The 19,846-nt window shown below is 36.4% G+C and overlaps 2 protein-coding genes across 2 annotated transcripts; one reads left to right on the top strand and one right to left on the bottom strand.

Moving 5' to 3' along the window:
• Positions 1-10,427: 10,427 nt before the first annotated feature.
• Positions 10,428-11,677, bottom strand: LOC135075856 (uncharacterized). Its single transcript, XM_063970318.1, has 2 exons — positions 11,459-11,677; positions 10,428-10,992 (listed from the first exon to the last, which is right to left on the bottom strand). The coding sequence occupies exons 1-2, from the start codon at positions 11,502-11,504 to the stop codon at positions 10,553-10,555; spliced, it is 486 nt and encodes a 161-aa protein (XP_063826388.1). The 5' UTR covers positions 11,505-11,677; the 3' UTR covers positions 10,428-10,552.
• Positions 11,678-15,445: 3,768 nt separating this feature from the next.
• Positions 15,446-19,823, top strand: LOC135072263 (endoribonuclease CG2145-like). Its single transcript, XM_063966207.1, has 6 exons — positions 15,446-15,909; positions 16,188-16,299; positions 17,468-17,552; positions 18,043-18,195; positions 18,686-18,774; positions 19,084-19,823. Exons 1-6 carry the CDS (start codon positions 15,536-15,538, stop codon positions 19,318-19,320), a joined length of 1,050 nt encoding a protein of 349 aa, XP_063822277.1. The 5' UTR covers positions 15,446-15,535; the 3' UTR covers positions 19,321-19,823.
• The last annotated feature ends 23 nt before the right edge of the window (positions 19,824-19,846 follow it).

Here is a 19,846-nt window from a genome sequence, read left to right as displayed (position 1 = left end):
ATTTCAGGTTTCAGTGTCAATAGAGACTATAGTAATATACTTCAAAAAGTTTGCTATGACCTTACGAATATGTTCGTTTTGTCAGTGATTTAACTTACTTTTCCGTTTTTTTTGGTTCTTCTTTATGTGTCAATATTTCGTGTTTCCTAGCGTAATCTGACTTCAATTTCATTTGATATGTTAAATTATTATTCATACATTCTAAGTTCCGATCAATGAGTAGTTTAATCGTTATTAAATCTAAATATATAACTCAAAGGTGACTGACTGACTGACTGACATAGTGATCTATCAACGCACAGCCCAAACCACTGGACGGATCGGGCTGAAATTTCGTAGGCATCTGCTAAGAAAGGATTTTACGAAACTCCACCCCTAAGGGGGTAAAACGGGATCCACGCGTACGAAGTCGCGGGCGGTCTCTATCTAACTCAAAAGTTACTGACTCGTAACTCAAAAGTTACTGACTGACTGACTGACTGACTCCGCTTCTAGGCATCCGCTAAGAAAGGATTTTACGAAACCCATTAGGGGTGGTAAGGGGGTAAAACGGGATCAACGCGTACAAAGTCGCAGGTGGCCGCTAGTTGTAAGTATGTATAAAACGTGAACATTATTATTTTTATTAGTTCCGATTAATTAGCATTAATGGTATATTTAATTGTTGCGTTTGAAGTTAACCTCACCAGTTATAGTTATAAGTATCGAACCCGTAAACTAAATAAAATAGCCTTTCCAAGTCTAATAATGTAATAAATAATAGTCACCTGCAGTAAAAGTATTAGAGCCTAGAATCTAGACTCTACATTATAGGTATTATCTCAGCAGCCAATGCAAAGCACAAAGCGTGAAATTTCAATCTCAGATTCAACCGAAAGCGAAAAAAACTCAAAGTAAATTCTTTATAATAAGGGAGAGCTCATAAAAGAGATTTAAATTATGATAAAATGTTCTTTTATCTGTTCCAAAAGAGTAACTAAATCATCCGTCTGCTTAATCTTTGTTCGTAGCTTCATGCCTCTTTACGACATTTGAATTAATTAAATATAGTGATAGTTTAAACTTTGGGCGCATTATGTTCAGACAGACTTTCAGAAACGTAATGGACTTTCATTGTTTGTGATTACAATTTAATAGAAATTGGATCTTTGTAATTTATGGTTTTGGAATTATGCCTTATTATAAATTAACATCTTTGTGACTGTTTAAATCCTATTTAGAACTTCATTAAGTTTTTAGATATTAATTGCTTCAGCTATTACCTAATGTGTTTTATGATGTTTATAAATTGAGCAGAATTTATTTTCGTTAATGTTGGTACTGAAATATTACACAAACGATCGAAAATTAAGAATTTTCCTTCAAAATTTTCCTCGTTTTCATCTTATACTCGTAGAAGCATGGTTTAAACGTACTGTTAGGCTGAGTTGCACCACCAAACTTTGACCGTAACCATAACGATAACCGGTGGTTTTTGTATGGAGTTTGACAGATTTTTGACGTTTGTTACAGTCAATGTAAGATGGTCAATGCAACCCAGCCTTGAAATTTTTAATAAATTAGCCAACTCCTTATTACAAATGCCGTTTAGACCGATCCAAATTATTTGTGCATTGTCATCTATCTAAATATACAGGGTGTTAGGTAAATGGGTATATGAGCCGACACAAGCCCATGTTAACATGGGCATATAAATGGTATGGTGAAGTCAGAAAATTGATATCTTCATTTTAATTATTTTAATTTTCATACAAATCGGATTTTATAAAATTTATTTTGTATGAAAATTTAAAAAATTAAAATGATGATATCAAATTTCTGACTTCACCATACCATTTATATGCCCATGTTAACATGGGCTAGTGCCGGCTCATAAACCCATTTACCTAACACCCTGTATAAAAGGAGAAACTGACTGACTGACTGACAGATCAACGCACAGCCTAAACGGCTAAATGTAGGCATTTGAAATTTGGAAGGGACGTAGTTTAGGTACCGTAGAGGTGCACTAAGAAAGGAATTCCCGAAATTCTCACGTGAACGGGAATTAGCGGGAAAATCCTTTTGTATGAAAAATCTAAACCGCTTAAGTTAGACGCTTGAAATTTGATATGCAGGTACCTTAGTAAACTTAAAGCTTAGGTACAACAGGATATCGCAAAATTCCCACGGGAACGGGAGTCAGCGGGAAAAAACATATGTATGAAAAAATCTAAACTGCGTAAGATAGACGCTTGAAATTTGACATGCAGGTACCTTAGTAAACTTAAAGCTTAGTTACAACAGGATATTGCAAAATTCCTACGGGAACGGGAGTTAGCGGGAAAAAACATTTGTATGAAAAAAATCTAAACCGCTTAAGATAGATGAAGGGGGTAAAACGGGATCCACGCGTACGAAGTCGCGGGCGGCCGCTAGCTATCATCTATCTATCTATATAAATAAAAATGAATTGATGTTCGTTAGTCTGATTATAACTCGAGAACGGCTGGGCCGATTGAGCTGATTTTGGTTTTAAAATATTTGTCGTAGTCCAGGGTAGGTCTAAACGGTGAGTAAATACGCGCGCGATATTGTTTTTCTGTGACAGATAAAATTCCACGCGGGCGAAGCCGCGGGCGGAAAGCTAGTGCAATACATTTGTTGTTAAATGTTATTTGTAATGACGTATTGCCAATTAGGCGTTTATAAGTACCATAAACTCGGCTCTACGCCAGTCCGCGGCAAGGTGGGCACCCAAATAAATATGAAATTGTGAAAAGAGTGAAATCGAATAAATTGCCCATTGTGTTCGCAAGGTGCACGAATTTGGTAAGTAATACTTTCATCTGACGTGTGCGGCGCGAGCGCATGACTGATCCGAGTTAAGTGTGATGCGCTGTTAGCGGCGACACTGCCATCATTTTGTGGTTGGGTTATGCAATGCTTCATTCATCATTTGCTGTTTCTTTTGTTATTTTTAACAAACATCTCTTATGTAGGTAAGGTTAAAGTGACTGCACTCTAAATATTTCAGCAAATATTTAGACGTCGATGTTGCATAACATGTTTATGTACGTTCGGGGAAACTGCATTATGCATACTAATGCTGTAAAGAAGAGAAGGGGCAATATGTGGGACTCATTTATAGAGAAACAGGGATATTCGCTGCATAGTCATAGTATGTACTCACCACCTAAAAAGATCCGCATATTCACTCTAAGCATTCACAAACAAAAGCATGAAATGGCTTTTGGCTTGTTCTCTGATATGCAAAACATGTTGTTTCGAACCCAGTGACCCCTCATCATGACCTAGGAATGAGACATCGTTGCATTCGCCTTCAAACAATACAATAATTTTATTTAAAGAAAGTTACACAACGTTACCTATTAACGAATACTCAGTATCAAGAGAAAACCGTGTTCCTAACTAGTTACATTTAATTGTGTCAAACAGGTCTCAGCGCGGATCAATATGTGGTTTGTCAAATGTAACATAATCGATGTTACAGTCAAGAAAGAAATTATTGCATACCAACTTACAACTTTCTTAAAGACAGAAGTGAATAAGCACTTTCTGAGCCGGTAGTTTCTCCATCTTTCTCTGCAGAAACTGAATTTATAGTTTGTATTATTTACAAACTGGTTGATTTTGATATTGCCTTATAGAAATCAAATAGGGATACTTACCTAAGTATTGCATGGTGCCTACATATTATTAATAATTAAATTGAATAATTTAAGTTAATTTGACTATCGGTTCAGTAATCATAATTCACGCATCTTTTAACGAGGTATAAGCTATAAATATTTATTTTATTTAGATTTGTGTTTACATTTCATTATCATAACTGAATTAAAATATTTATAGGAGAATCCTTAATTTATAGATTTTATGATGTTACTATAAGACTTGAAACACCCGAATTCGGGACTACACTCCTTAATTTCAGGGCGAGAGTGAATAGGCACTTACAGGGCAGATATTTTATGTACCATCCTAGACTGCATCTCACTTAACACCAGGTGCGATTTCGGTCAAATACCTGCCTTGTTACGCATAAAAAAGTACATGCATCATACATCAAAAAAGGTAACACCAATTCAGTGTATTCGTATTATTACAAAAGCCTTTGTTTTACCAATTAGCATTATTAGCAAATAAATTCAATTAACATTTTCTAAAATTTCACTAAACCCGCATTGTTTATCGCACGCCCAATTTATTATTGTCGTAATAATACGACAGACATGTAACTTGTTACATATGTCTACTACACTGTAATATGTATAATGTCTGCCGTGTTTTGTAATTAGACACATTAATGTTGAATCATATCGGTGGCCTAATTGTACGGACCTATTTACTTCCATTAGATGTAGTAAACGATTGATTGAATTTAAAAAATATTTGTTTCTTTTAATTTAATTCTATTTCAATTTTACAAAACTAAAAGGACACTTAAAAACTTAAACTTTCGCGTCCCATTTCAATTAAAATAGATCATTTTAACTAAAAGTACACTTCGGTATTTTCAACCTTTAACCTAAACTATCTGAACCTGCGACTAGATTTTCTAGTCAAGAAAGATGTTGGTTTATCTTCCAGTTATTGTTAATATTCTATTAGTAAATGAACTCTACATCAGTAGCTTCATTAAAGCTTTTCTCCTAATACTTTGCCCGAAATTTCCAGTAGCATTGTAAGTGTAGGTAAGCCAATCAATCGACATGTGGCTCGCCACAGCGTATATGCTACATACAATACAATGCAGGACAAACAAAGAATTTTGTACTGCCAATAGTATCCGTTTTGCATAACAAAGGCGTGTCACTTTCTTAAACGGAACACAGAATTTGTGTCAGTTAGTCACCGTAGGCCGACTACGAATTTACATAATACCCGTAGCATTATGGAGTATTATAATTATTATTGCAAATGTGACGATGTATTGGATGCAAGTGAAAGTACTTTATTGTATTCGTACGTATAATTTAGATCCAACACTAAGCTGGTTGTAATACTCGTCGATTCTGTTATGTTTATGATAATGTATTATTTATTAGTACTCTAACATAAGTATTTTTACTAGTGTGTCAATTTCGTTACAATTTTAAACAAGATATTTGGCAACTACTGTCATAATACCTAATTAGGTAATTATGTTACTGTAACTTAGTTATTGTTAAAAATTCTGAAAATCTTTTAGCTACATTTACCTACATCATTTTCAGTATTATCTGGAGCCGGATATGCCCAGGAGATCCATCCTTATTCATAAAGCTCATTTACATTTTCACTCATCCTTAAGCTTAATTCTTACGACACCAATAACGTAATGGGCTTAAAGGCTAATATGCGCAGTGCCATTTCTTTTTCATTGACGTCACGGCGTGCAAGACGCCGTCTGTCGGGCTTGCTCAACCAGCTGCATGACAAATGCCACCCTCCCGGAACTGCGAATCAGCAGTTCTGTCCACTCTAGGGTTGACAAAAATCTTGCAAAATATGTATTACCATTAAAAAGGATTTCTGCTTTAGCAGTGGATTTATTTTTTGACGTGGGAAAAAGTAGATGCGTGTCTTCATTAATGCAATAAAATTTTTCTTCCTTCCTTGGACATGTCTGTGACAGAAACACACTTATAACTGTGCTTATTCATTCATTTACAACTTCATATCTCCTACTGCACTAATCACATTTCTTGCATATTTAATAAAGTAAAACTGTTTTTTAGATTTATGTTCACCTCAAAACATTCAAGAGGCAGCCCTTTCACTCAGGTTCAGTTCACTTACGATCCGAATTGCGGCTGGCAATGACCCCCGTCCAAAATATTGTCTTATGCAAGCGCGCGGGGCTAGAATGGGCCGGTGATTCAATACGGACGCGCGAGGAATGGGGCAGTACGCATTTCATAACCGAAACCTGGTCAGCATGAATGACGAACTCAATAGGAAACACCCCAGTTAAATACTAGGTAGATGAGTTATTTTTACGCGAAACGTCATCACTAAAGTCTGAAAGACCAGGGCTGAACGAATCTGAAATTCTAAACCAGGTTATCTCAGTGACGGACATTACTTAAGGCTTAAATTGCAGACTGGAGAACACCATTTTCAATGCCCTAATAGACCGATAACATACATGGGCGGTCTTTTATTATACTTGAACTTAATTTGATCATCACTCAATAACCTTTCTTTCCCAGCAATATAGTCTGTTTTCCTTTTGACGTGCCTTACCTATATTCGTTGTCAGATTACTTTATTTATTTATTTATTTAATTAAAATGCAAGTAAGCTTACAGATAGACCCAAAACGCTCACATTGCCAATTTCAAATTTAATTTATTGTTAGTAAGTACTTGTATCTACTTATTTATGGTTAGTAGAGAAAAACAATCTTAATTTAATTACAAAATACACCAAGGAGTTGGCAAAGATGTCGACGTTTGCGTTTGCGGACGGTTTGCGTAAACATTTTTTTTCTAATTAAACACCGAAAGTTACTACTAATCTTCTGCCATCCATTTTATCTTGTTCTTCACAAACAAATGGTTTCTATTTCTAACTAATTGGCTCACTGTCTAATTAATTTTAATTTCACTGCTTATTTCATTTTTTGGCTTGCTTCTTTTAAACCTTAATAAATATTCGATTTATAATTCAACTACAGACTTAGATATTGCCTCGATAATTGATAGGACTACATTTACTGTTTGTTACGAGAAACCCAACAGCAGTAAGAGCTAAAGAAAGTTTCTTTCAAAGCTTTCGAGGAACGATAGGAAATCTTGAACTATCTGCATTTGTGTCTATTTAACGATTGTGCAAACTCTCCTTAAATTAAACCACATAAAACGAAACTATAAACTGTCATCTAGTACCTAATTATTAAGTCCTAATAAACGTTTAATAAGATATTCTCAATTTAAAGTGCAAAACATTTCAAGTTATTGCGTAAGACCGCTATACTTTTTACCATTGCGACACCGGGCACTTCACGACACTTTTTATTATGCCTAACATTCATTCATACTCAAAGAAACTTTCATTTTCACCATTTACAACCATAATAAGTTATGGTAATAGTATCATTTATCAACCGTGAGATATTATTATGTACTGAGAATATTTTTTTTGTATTTAATATGATTTTATTGTGTAAATATTTTAATAGTTATTCTCAAGCATTGTCAAAGTTAGGTAAAGCTTGCCTCATCTTGAATTTCACTTGAATAATCGGTGATTCTATTCCATGAAATGCATTTTCACATACGAAATGTATTGCTTTCGCCCGCCCAAGAATGCATATATGGAGTCGCAAAATGATCTCTGCGATTGTGTGTAGATGAGTCGCTGCTATGGCGGAGTGATCCATTGTTTGTACGTAATGCACGCGAATGTGAAGTTGTGTGAACTGCTCTGCATTGTTGCTTGTATGAATACAACTAATTTGTGGAAACAGTGTTTGTCAAATCTTTGGAGCTTTGGTAGAGCTCTAAAACCACGCACCAATATTTTTTCTTAATGATGGTCAAAAATACAACCTACAGCTAATAAGGTATTGAGTTTAGGTACTTAAGTAAAGGGTTTTTTTCTTTTGCTTCTATGTAAGTTTACCTTAGTAGTATGTTAATCAATAAAATAAGTAAGTGTATCGATTAATGTTACTTTTTTCCATTCTTCCCTTGCGGTCATATCAGTAATGTTCCCAACAGTTAGTACCTACCTACTATTGTAGAGACTTATGTACGAAAGATTGAGAACCGCTACAGTTTTCGTCGAGCCACCAACGAGAGTTCGTTCGGGTGGCGCTAATTGTTACGAAAGTGATGTTTTGGCAGCGCCACCTGAGAAAGCTGATCTAAATACAAATATTACGTACTCTGCTGGCCGGTGAGAATCTGTTAATAAGCGACTCTCTTGAAATAATACTTTTGTTCTTGTAAATCACTAGGTACATTGATTTAAATAACTACCTTCGTAGTAATAGGCTTTGATTAATTACTGATGAACATTAATTGGCTTGTATTTTTCGCTTTTAACAACCTAATAGATGCTGGCAAAAAAGTATACCGCATGTTGAGGGCTCTTACACACTTGTATTTCAAATGTCCATGTAAATGTTCTTTAATTGATTGACGAATAATTCTAAATAGTGGATACTTAGGCTAATATTTTAATCTGCTTGTAATGCCTGAAGTGTTTAGAAAACTGTGAAAGTAATGCAAATGATTTGCTAGGAAAACGAACAGTAGAGGACCAATACTAATCATTTATCTTCATACAATCTGCATACCAAATAAGGGGATACCTTTGAAGTGTTTACTTTCGTCTATGATCTCAGATAGTCATGCTTCATTTTCATTCTTCTAGCATGAATCTCACATTTTTTAAATATTTCTTTCTGTATTACATCGAGCGCAGTAATATGACGGCAGGCCATGTTTTCGATTATAACTACCATGTTACTGCTTAACGATAATAACAGTCATATCAACATATTTATCTCGATAATGGTCGAAATTGCTATGCTATAAAGAAAGGCTGAACCAACAGTCCCGCCTACATTGCATCACCGATGCGATATAAATACCCAAGTCCGCTAATAAATCTAACTGTGGCCGGCGCCTCCTCTGTATTTAACTGCATTTCTGAGCGCTTTCTTTTTCAATAACGACGGCGAAACTTTTATTAGATTCCTAATAGGTCTAATATTTGGGCCTGGTGGATGAGTCATTAGCCTTACGCTTGTTAGCGAGGAACGTCTGTTACGCAATGTGTCGCCAGCCATAACAATAAAGTCCTGCGCACGTAACTGGCATGATTCAGACCGAAAGTGAAAGTAGCACATTTCGAGCGAAGCCCTATCTGTGGTACCTACTTATGCTTGTAATAACTAACGCTGAATAGGCACCTATACTTCATACTTTGGGTAGTATTCCTACAAGATTGTTTTTGAAGATTGTGAGATCAGAGATGTTTTACACTTAATGAAATTAAAGTTGAACATATTTATTGTCTCTTTAGAATAAAAAAGCAACTGGATTTTGAACTCCTTTGAATTAATTTTCACGTAAGATTTTACCTTTCAGAACGCGTGCGTAAGTTTTAGGGCGACGTTTTATTACGCAAAGATTAAATACTACCGGAGTAAACTTTATGCATGTATGAGCTTAGTACAAAAATCTGCCTGCAAATTAACAAGACAATTACATCGATCAACAATAGGTCATCACATAAACTCTTGTTAACTCCTATTTTCTACTCGCCATATCAAAAACCTGACACCATACAATTTATTTTTAGTAATTCTGCAACTAACAGTTAACAATAGTACGTATATAAAATGCAGACAAACGAATTGATTGCAATTATTCAGTTAATTAGCCTTGTCATGCTAGCTCGAATACAATAATGTTGAAGCTTAAACGTTATGACAAGTTGACCAGTAAATATAATTTATGTTGCTTATAGTCAACATGTACTGTCAATTTCAGAAATTATATGTATTAATTACGTTACCTAATGCAATAATATTTCTACATAAGACGCCTTAAATCTGAACTGAGCAATATTGTATTACTACTACCTTTGGCTACACCATAACGATGTCGAGTTCAAAGGAGTCTGCTCTGAACTGACAAATCGTCACTGAACGCCTATTGGAAAACATGTAGCAATACAATTGTATTTTAGTAAACTTATGGATGTATTTTAGTAAAATTATGGTATATTTTGCTCTCAAACATATGGTATATTTGTTAGGTATTATGTCTGTGGGTTTAGTTAGATCTTGACTTGATGATCATATTATCAGTATTTATTCCCAGAAAAGTTTTAATTTTACGTCATTTCATTTTATTTTATTTTTGTACTTATTTGATAGCATAAAGTTTACGCCATGTTTATGCAGAATAAAGCAAATAAACAGTACATATTAAATGGAATATTACAGAGTGAAAATAGATGAATAACTATTAAGTGTAATTTAAATTTTCATTTTCCAGAATAAATCAATCTCGAGCTCGCACATAACTTTGCTCATTGTCAAAAATCTAACCTGATAATCCAATTGCATGAGTCATATTGTTAATTCATTCAAATAATCCGCAAGCAGCCCTACAAGAAACGCGACCACATCCGCAGCGGTGCGCCCGCGCCGATCCAATGTGCTCGGCTTGTACGTACTACACTTTCACTGGCTGGAAATAGGCTTCGCTGCAATTGTTTACGTCTTAATGCGCCTTTTAAGCCGTTTCTAGATGTATCCGGCTGATGTGGCGGTCGTTGACTCCTTTTCTAATACAACTTATGTCAACTCATTATTCTGATTATCTTTACGTAATTACGTAATTAGGCGTGTAAAGGTAAGCTATTAAACACATGAATGTTGACACTTTAGTTAAAGCAGGGATTTGGAGAAATGAAAAACAAACTTCATTGATTTATCACAACTTTACTTTTAGCAAAATATTGTCAAGGAAAAGAACTTTCTAATTTCATAACACCACTTTAGTCCTGTCGGTCAGTAATCACCACAGTAAGGGATACCTTAAATAAATCAGCCTTGTTTCACAGCTTGGCTGTAGCTGTATGGCCTGATGGGGCTGCCCTTGCCCTGACTGTCGTAGAAGTTGACCAGCTGCTTCACGCTGCCAGGTCCAGGGGTCGAGACGGGGTTGGCAACGGGGGCAGGGTTGACTGGCACGGGTTTGATTTGGTTGGGGGTCTGAGGGACCACTTTTGGTGATGACGGCGCAGCGGGCTTGGGTACCGCTGGTGTGGGTGATACTGGCTTCGGAGTTGGAACGACTGCTGGCTTAGCAGTTTCTGAAGGGTTGACTGGCGCAACAGGCGCCTTGGCTGGTGGAGAAGCAGGTGGCGAAGGTGCCTTGGCAGGCAAAGTTTGAGGTTGACTCCCGGGTCTGGTACCACCACCGCCTTCCATGTTGATGAAGGCCAAATTCGCATTTTTGTCGATAGGTGGATATGTTTTTCGACCTGTAATAAATAGTATTTATGTTACGCAAAAAAGAAAATATCAACCTTGTAGTACCTATCTAGTTGAGATAATAATATTTATACAACAATATAAATGTCCTAAGTATCCATTAAATTTTCACGTGGTGGAAACCATGGCTAATGACATCGTTCAAACAAATTTTGTGACGGTCATTACCGGTCATCATTCTATCAACTTATTAGGCATTCCACTGCCATTACTCCTCTGACATAAGTGCAGTTAGATGTGCGGTTTAGTAGATGTTAAGTAACAGTTAAATACTACGATTTCCCCGCTTCAAATAAAAACCGAGTTGCCATAAATATCTCGCGTAAACACATGCTTCTAAACGGTTATAATTTTACGACCGATTGCGATTCTGTAGCATCGTCAACCGGCAAGAATTGTAAACAAGTTTTCTTATTGCAAGTAATAATAACAAAATAATGGCTTGTAAATACTCACATTGCACGTAGCAGAATGCGAAGAGTAATATCACAAGGGTCTTCATATTAACAGGAAAATATTTGCTACACAAGCTTCCTCTACACGAGTAGTTTCAAGTTTAAGAAGGATTTTTGGTTGAGGTAAGAAACTCGGTATCGCGAGAGTATAGCCGGGGTCAGGCGAAGCACTGGCAAGCGGGCGGCCGCCAACTCGACCTCCGATAGCCGACTGCTGACCTCATCGATAACAAACTTCGCTAGAATTCATATTAGCAGATTGGTTTTTTCTAGATATCTTTCGTTTCTTGTTTTCTTAAGTAGGTACTAGGTACCTACAGGTCGAACTTCTTGAGGAAAAAGAATAACTATTTACAGATACTGCCTTGTGTTAGCTTTGGACACGCACATTCAGTGAAACAAAGTAGCCAATAAATATGTATGAACCAGATATTGTCGAAATACATTATTTATATTTTAAGAGACTATTTCCCTGAGCAAAATCATTAACAACAACATCTACCTAAGGTAACTAGGTAGGTACTAAAATTAAATCCTTGATAACTTCATGCAAATATTTTAATTACAACAGAGTTTTTCCTTAGAACAAGCTCGTTATTGTGTTTAGTCACAGTATGTGTAGGAACATGTGGGTTTGATCTAAAACTGCAGCATCCGCATGCAAAACGACGATAATGTAGACCATTCGTCTCGTATGTCGTAGTCGCGCGCTCGATTATCTTCAATAATCACGTTTGCTTTAATGTGGTATTGCAAATACTTGGTAGTTTGATCAAAGTATTCAGTCTCCTATAAATAACAAAGAATGCATTAGCATTAGTATCTGTTTTTGTTTAGCAAGAAACTCATTATTAGAGTAGATAATTAAGGATTTTTTAAAATTTGTATATTTTAGTTCAAAAGACATCAACGAACGCAAAATCATTTAAATATTTTGTGTTGAAATGACATTATTTAGTTCAGGTAAGTAAGTAGCACTCGTAATTGTAAAATGGGAATCGAGTCATAATAACCTTAAATAATCATACCCTCAGATCATAGAAAGAGAATAGATATGAAGTCGCGCGTAACTACAACGAGAACCAGTGTCCCCACATTTCCCCCACCACAGCTCCCACACACACATTCAACTGTGTAAAAACAAAGCGACTGAGAGTCTACGACAACATGTGCAACCGGCTTAAAAGTGCTGTGATTGGCCAGAAGGCATGCCTTATGGCCAATCAATGGCCGCGTGACGTGACGCACACATTGAAAACGCTAGTGAGAGAACAAAGATAAAATGGAGTCGACAAGATATCGATACTTTAAATCGCTAGGGGCAAGGATCGAAACTGATTTCACAAAATGCTTATGTATGAAAACCTTTTTATTATTATACGTTATTATTAACTACTATCACGCATTTACTTTTTAATTATGGCGATCTGCGTACCGCATAATGTTTATCAAAAATAATGCCTATATTAGGCTTTCAACTAGCTCTTATAGTAATTACATAGTTGACAGTTACTAATTACTTCTACTGTTATTTTTTTTTTGTAAAATCTTATAATCGCAAGTAACACATCATTTTTTTATTTAAAATTACAAAATAGAAAATTATAATTTACTTCTATTTATCGATAATAGGAAACCGCATTAGAACACGAGCACGGCACTATGTAACGACCGGCACATGCGGCCGTACTGTGTATTTTCACTCGACAGTGGATATCGGAAGAAATTAAATACATTGCGCAGTAGTTTTGAGCATGACATAAAGTGGTTGCTAACTAAATCGTCAATGTACAAGTGTGTTAGAATTTTTATCACCACTGATTTCGATATCGCAGTAACTGTTACGGCACTGAATTCGTTCGTAAAAATGTTTAGTTTTTTTTATTTATAAGCAAAATACCAATGGATTTGCAATACTTACATGTAGTAAATGATTCCATTGTTCCTGTAGTTCTGCGTTTCACTTGTTTTATTGCACGTAACGACGCATTATCCAAAATATCGGAGAACATTTCCTTAGTACGACTGAATCGCGACTAACCTAGCTACGCGGCCGATGTTCGTTTCTGGGCATATCGCGGAGACACGCGCCACGCCCCCGTTTCACATCTATTCCCTTCTATGATCTGAGATCATACCTATGTTTAATACTATGTATAGTATAACCGTGACGTTGTTGACGAGTAGAAAGATTAATATGACATGAGTGAGTACCTATACATAATTTATTAGGTAAATAATAGCTAAACAATAACAACAATTGTTACAATTAAGTAGTAGGTACCTAACCACAAAACATAAGCAGAATTTTGAGAGCAGAAGTTAGTGCTAATGGAGATTCAAACAAAGCTCAGTAAGAAAATTAAATCATAGCATATAATATTCCTAAAAGTACAGTAAATATATTAATATATGTTGAATAAGAAATCGAACTGGAATCTGAATTGTTTGTAAGATTAGCAAAAAATCACTTATTTCCAATAACGCAATCGCATCTCCCATAACTATTGAGTGTTCTTTGAACGGATCTGATGTTTAATACATGAAGTAAAACACGATTTTCCCGCAGTGCGCACGCGACTGTTGCATTGCAGAGGCTCGCTCGCCTGCGACCGCTCGTGGTAATGTCTCTTTTCAGTGACTTTCTTTTATTCATCCCGAAGAAGTATCTTAAACTTACAATATCTTCCTATTTGACCATCCTACTATTATAATGCTGCTACACCCGGCTGCGGGTGTCTATGGGCGGCGGTAATCACTTACCATCAGGTGATTCGTATGCCTCATGTCCCATAAAATAATTCAGAAGGATTCAAATGAACATAAATAATTTATAACTTACCACAGTATGTATACCTTCCTATTTGAACATCCTGCTATTCAATATTAAACTTTTTGTCACATTTGTGTAAACACGAATGCGTGTGATCAAATTATTAGTTCGGTAATTACAAAACAAATATTATCGGACAATATGTGAATATTTTATAAGAATGCGATGCATCATAATATTGCTGTATTATGCAAATAATGCACAATAAAATTGCTGCACAGACAACATTACTCTCGAGGCAATTTGTGTTTTAAAAGGTGCGATTTTTGCGACAAAATATAGATCCTGATGTGCTGTGCACTGCTGACAACTTGCACATTATAGAGCAAGTAGATAATTTAGTAAAATTATAACAAAGAATGCATGTCCGTACACATTCGTGCATATCTAATCGCTTTAATGAAAATTTATTGGCCGCCCGGAAACCAATAACCTAGATATTTGAGTTTTACAAATATTTTTCCGACTTTTACGAAAATAAAATTAATTATTCCGATTTATTTAAGATGAGAAAACACTAATTGCAAAACCAACTTGTTAGGTAAACACTAAAGGTAATTTAAGTATAATGCGTTTACGTAGGTAGTACCTAAGTACTACGTTTGCTGTTTTTAATAAGAAAATAATATGTCATGTTAAACTTTATTCAATTAAAAACTCAATAAAAAACAAGTTTTCCACATGATTAGAATTTTTTAATCTTCAAACTCGACTGACGAGAAATATCTCCATTGTCCATTGACCTCTCCCTAACTTCATCATAGGTGCTTTTTAATTGAGTGCCTGTCCAAGTTAAATGTGTAAATTAAAATTGGAAGATTAATGGCCGCTATACATAACAAAAAATTTACACTACAAACATCACGATCGAATTGTTTTCATGAAATTACTCGTTACTTATACTAGCTACGAGCATTTTATACAGGTAAAACACAACTCCATTATCGCCTCGCTACTTGACTAGGACCGGATACGCAGACGTTGTCAAAGGCCACTGAAGGTCGTTTTTGTTTACTTCCAAGGTGTGTCGTGTAATATTACCTATTCGGGGCAATCACCGCGCGGCGCAAAAACTGGAAGACCGCGCGGGTTCAATCCGAGCATGCCATACCTATAGTTGTGTATCTACACACGAGTAGATGGACATGACGTCATCCAGAGGTCGTGCAGTATCGCTGTCGACACGGCCCGGAGATCACTAGTGCGCCGCAATCGCGATACAGTAAACGTCTAGCGTCTCCCAACATGAGGGTCCTTACAGTTCTTATGCTGTGCCTCGCAGCTTCCCGGGGTGACGATATAGCGCACGCAGCAGGACAAATTTTCAACAGCATCCTTCCCAACCTGATCAGCAACTCTGTGACTGGACAACAGGGAAACACTGCCACCAACACCCTCTCACAGATCGGCACCGTCGTCGGCGGAGTGGTAGACTATGCCAAGAAGAAGAGCTACGAGGACCTGCTTCGCCAGATCCAGGACAGCACCACCGACGAAGACCTGCTCCGCGTCGGGGAAGAGATGATCAACGCGGATATCAACAACGCTTTCAACTACATTCAGGTCAATTTGCAAGGCAAAACCAGTTCCATGTCGAAGAACGACGAAGCGCAATCTAAGTAAGTCTGTCACTTGGAATTTTCATTAACTCTAATCCACCCGTTTGACTAACGTTAACGATCCGTTCCCCATTAATGCTCCCTAGAATCTAGATAGATGGCGAGTTTCACTGCTCTCATAGCAGTAAATAAACATTTATCTGCTAGATATACAGGCCTAATTTTAGACTGGCTTTATTTAAATTACTCGTGAAGTTAAAATGGTGATGCATACGCTTACGTGATGCGCAAGTAACAAAGTTAATTAAAACCTTGAATTAAACTTGTTTGTTTTTCAGCCTCCTCAACGTGCCTGAGAATGTGTGGAGTGGACCCACAATCAGACCCTTCGTGGCCTTATTCGATAACTACCACAAAAACATAATCAGGCCCGAATTCGTAACTCCTAACGTAAGTTTCATATTTTCCTTCTCGCCTATTACCTCCATAGAGTATGTTGTGTTTAGTTTGGTAACGTACTTTGGAAAATATCATAGTAGACGTATATTCGAAACTAGGTGTGCCCTCGACTTCGTACGCGTGAAAATTGTTTGAATATTATTTCCGGTTTTTGCAACAAACATTTTCCTTTACTGCTCCGCCCCTATTGACTGTAAGGTGATATTATACAGGGTGGAAACGATAAGTGATCTCACTCGATTACTTCTAAACTACACAAGATATCGAAAAACTGGTTACTGATCCTGAAAGTGCTTCACGAGCTCTTTCTAACGGTATCAGTAATATGTTACAGAATTAGAAGGATCTATCCGAAAATTCAATGTTTTCAGCCTCCATACTAAATGTATGCCAGCCACACAATATTAGGTGTTAATTTTTTTTACTAAATAATGAACACTTAAAATTAACTCATAAATTGCATTCTTATTTAAAATTATTCATGGAAAACATTGGTTCTACGCTTTACTTGCTATAATATTATTAAGACATGAGTGCCATGACTGTGGAAGTACCTACTAAATGTATGGAAGTTGGAAACATTGAATTTTCGGTTAGATCCCGTTTATTTTGTAACTTATTATTGGTACTATTGGATAGAGCTCGTGAAGCACTTTCAGGATCAGTAATCAGTTTTTGGATATCTTGTATACAGGGTGTTAGGTAAATGGGTGTATGAGCCGACACTAGCCCATGTTAAAATGGGCATATAAATGGTATGGTGAAGTCAGAAATTTGATATCATCATTTTATTTTTTTTAATTTTCATAAAAAATAAATTCTATAAAATCCGATTTGTATGAAAATTAAAGTAATTAAAATGAAGATATCAATTTTCTGACTTCACCATATTATTATACCTACTCGGCTCATATACCCATTTACCTAACACCCTGTAGTTTATAAATAATCGAGTGAGATCACTTATCGTTTCCACCCAGTATAGCCTTAATGAACTATCCAAAACAAAAAGAATTTTTCAAATTGCACCAGTAGTTCCTGAGATCAGTGCAAGTGCAAACAAACAAACTCTTCAGCTTTATAGTGTTAGTAGGTAATAGATGTATCTGCACACCACCTGGCCGTATTTTGTTACTAACGTGCGGTGATGTCATTGCAGGAGGAGACCGAACAAACAACTTATATCAACACGATCCTTGCCACGGGCCCTATCAGGAGCCTTGTGTCATTCCTCGTGAACAAAGGTAGGTACCTATGCCATACAAACGCTTTATCAAAATTCTTCTCACGGCTGAGCTGAGTCACAATCGAATTAACTAAACATATCTTGACTACGATATTACGTGTTCCATTATTCACATATCTAAGCAGGCAGGTATGAAAATATTTTCTGATCGTTTATGTACGAGTAATAAGTGTAGATTAGCATAGTTCTAATGCTTTGAGCAGAGCAATGCAACTGTGTGAGTGTCGACAGTACCTGGAATAATTTAAACGTTTGTTGGAGATATTGTTATGTAACTAAATTAACTTACAATATAATAATATAAAATGTTTCTTACCTCCGATCGATACTAAAATATTATACTTAAAAGTAATAAAACTGCTTTCGACCCTGGACTAAATTCAAGTTTTGTGTTAAGTAATTTAATTTTTAGCTGGTACCATTACAATAGGAGCCCTAAAGGTGATAATAGGGTCTACATATTTCTCACATAACCTTAAATTTACCAGGTCTGACCCAACTGAACGAGTACAACGAGCAAGTGGACCTGCTAAGGAAGATCTGGTTCACAAAGTACGCGCGCCACTGGTCCGGCCTCTGCAAGTGCAGCTGCGCCTTCGAAAACGTCTTCATGGCTGAACTCAAGTCCGACGAGGTGCTTGGTAAGTCGAAGAAATAAGGTATCTACTTAGTTACTTCATAAATTTCAGCCAAACGACGTCCACTGCTGGACAAAGGTGACAAAGGCTTCTTCCAAAGAGTTCCACGACTGTTACTTACAAATTAAATAATGAGAAATATTACGTACCGGAAAACGCAGCGTCGGACGTTCACCCACAAGGTGGCCGACGATATCATAAAGGTAGCAAGAAAGCGTTGGACGCAGGCCGCTACCAACCGGGTAACATGGAAAGCATTGGGGAGGTCTATGTTCGTTTAGCAGCGGACTTCCTATGGCTGAGATGATGATGGTGATGATGATGACTCTCCCAGCGTTCCTAGAATACCATTTGTAATCAATTGAGAAAAAATAAAAGTTTGTGAGTGTAGTCTTACAGATTCATGAATGATTCTATTTAAACTGGTCGTCCTAAATAATGTTATCTCATTTTTTGTGGAAATAATTTATTATTTATAATATTTTGTGTCTAGGTCTCCACAGCTGGCTGTTCTTCGCCAAGCGCGAGCTGGACCACAAGGCCAACTACCTGGGATACATCGACAAACTCGACCTTCCTGGAGTAAGATCTATTTAATTTCATAACTAACCTATTGGAGTTTCAGGAGTCACAAAAATTTCTATTTTATTCCCGAGCCGAGATACTCGTATGTACTGAAAATTCGGTCCTAACAAACAGCAACAAGTCTACTGCAAAGTTTTCATTTAAAATGCTAAATATCTCTAATACATGATTAGTAACTTTAAAAAAACTCGACTATCGAATAGTACGCAAACTCACGACTTTTCATGTCGATTTCCGCCGATACCTTACCTATCTGAAAAATCATTCTACATCAAATTTTCTTATTACCAACTTGTCCCATTACAGAAAGGCATGATCCTCAAGCAGCATTCAGTCCTGAGCAACACCAAAGACGCGCCCGAGGTGACCATGTTCGTCGGGACTTCCCCCGAGCTAGAGACCGCGCTATATACGCTCTGCTTCATGGCGCGCCCCGACCGGCCCTGCAAGCTGCGATTCAACAACATCCCCTTCACTATCCAAACCAAAACCATTAGGGCTGACAACTTACCGGTTATCGATACTGCGTACCCCACTTATTAAATTGATTAAGTCTTAATCGTTACAATATTCACCATCTTTTTTACATTTTAATCAGTCAGTTGTGTATAGTTACTTACAATAAGTTTGCAGAGTTTATACAGACTCAATAAGAAGCTAACGTATGTGTGAGTAACTATTATTGCCAGACTAATCAAGATTGCGCTCAGTGTAACTGACGACGTGTTATCAAAATTTAAAAGAGCGTAGCTAGTTAAGAACTCTGATAACATAGTTAAATTAGCAAGAAATGGATTAATAAGTTTGGAAGTCAGAAATTTCATTATCGTCTTCCATCTCATAAAGTAAGTTAGGTAAACAAATTAATGTCAATAACTTATCAGGATCGTTAATAATATCAGACTGCCCAGTATCCTCCTATTTACTAACATATTTAATTGCCATTTATTAAAATGATATATTTATTTACCATAAAATTGCTCTCTGCTTTACTTTCTAAGTTGCGAGTACAAATTATAATATGCAATAATAAATTATCAAATTAACTTGTTTGTTTAACTCATATTAA

This window comes from Ostrinia nubilalis, chromosome 1 (genome assembly GCF_963855985.1).
Source record: "Ostrinia nubilalis chromosome 1, ilOstNubi1.1, whole genome shotgun sequence".
NCBI classification, from domain to species: Eukaryota; Metazoa; Arthropoda; class Insecta; order Lepidoptera; family Crambidae; genus Ostrinia; species Ostrinia nubilalis.
Note: the sequence above shows the minus strand (reverse complement) of the source record. Positions and strands in the feature narration are given on the sequence as shown.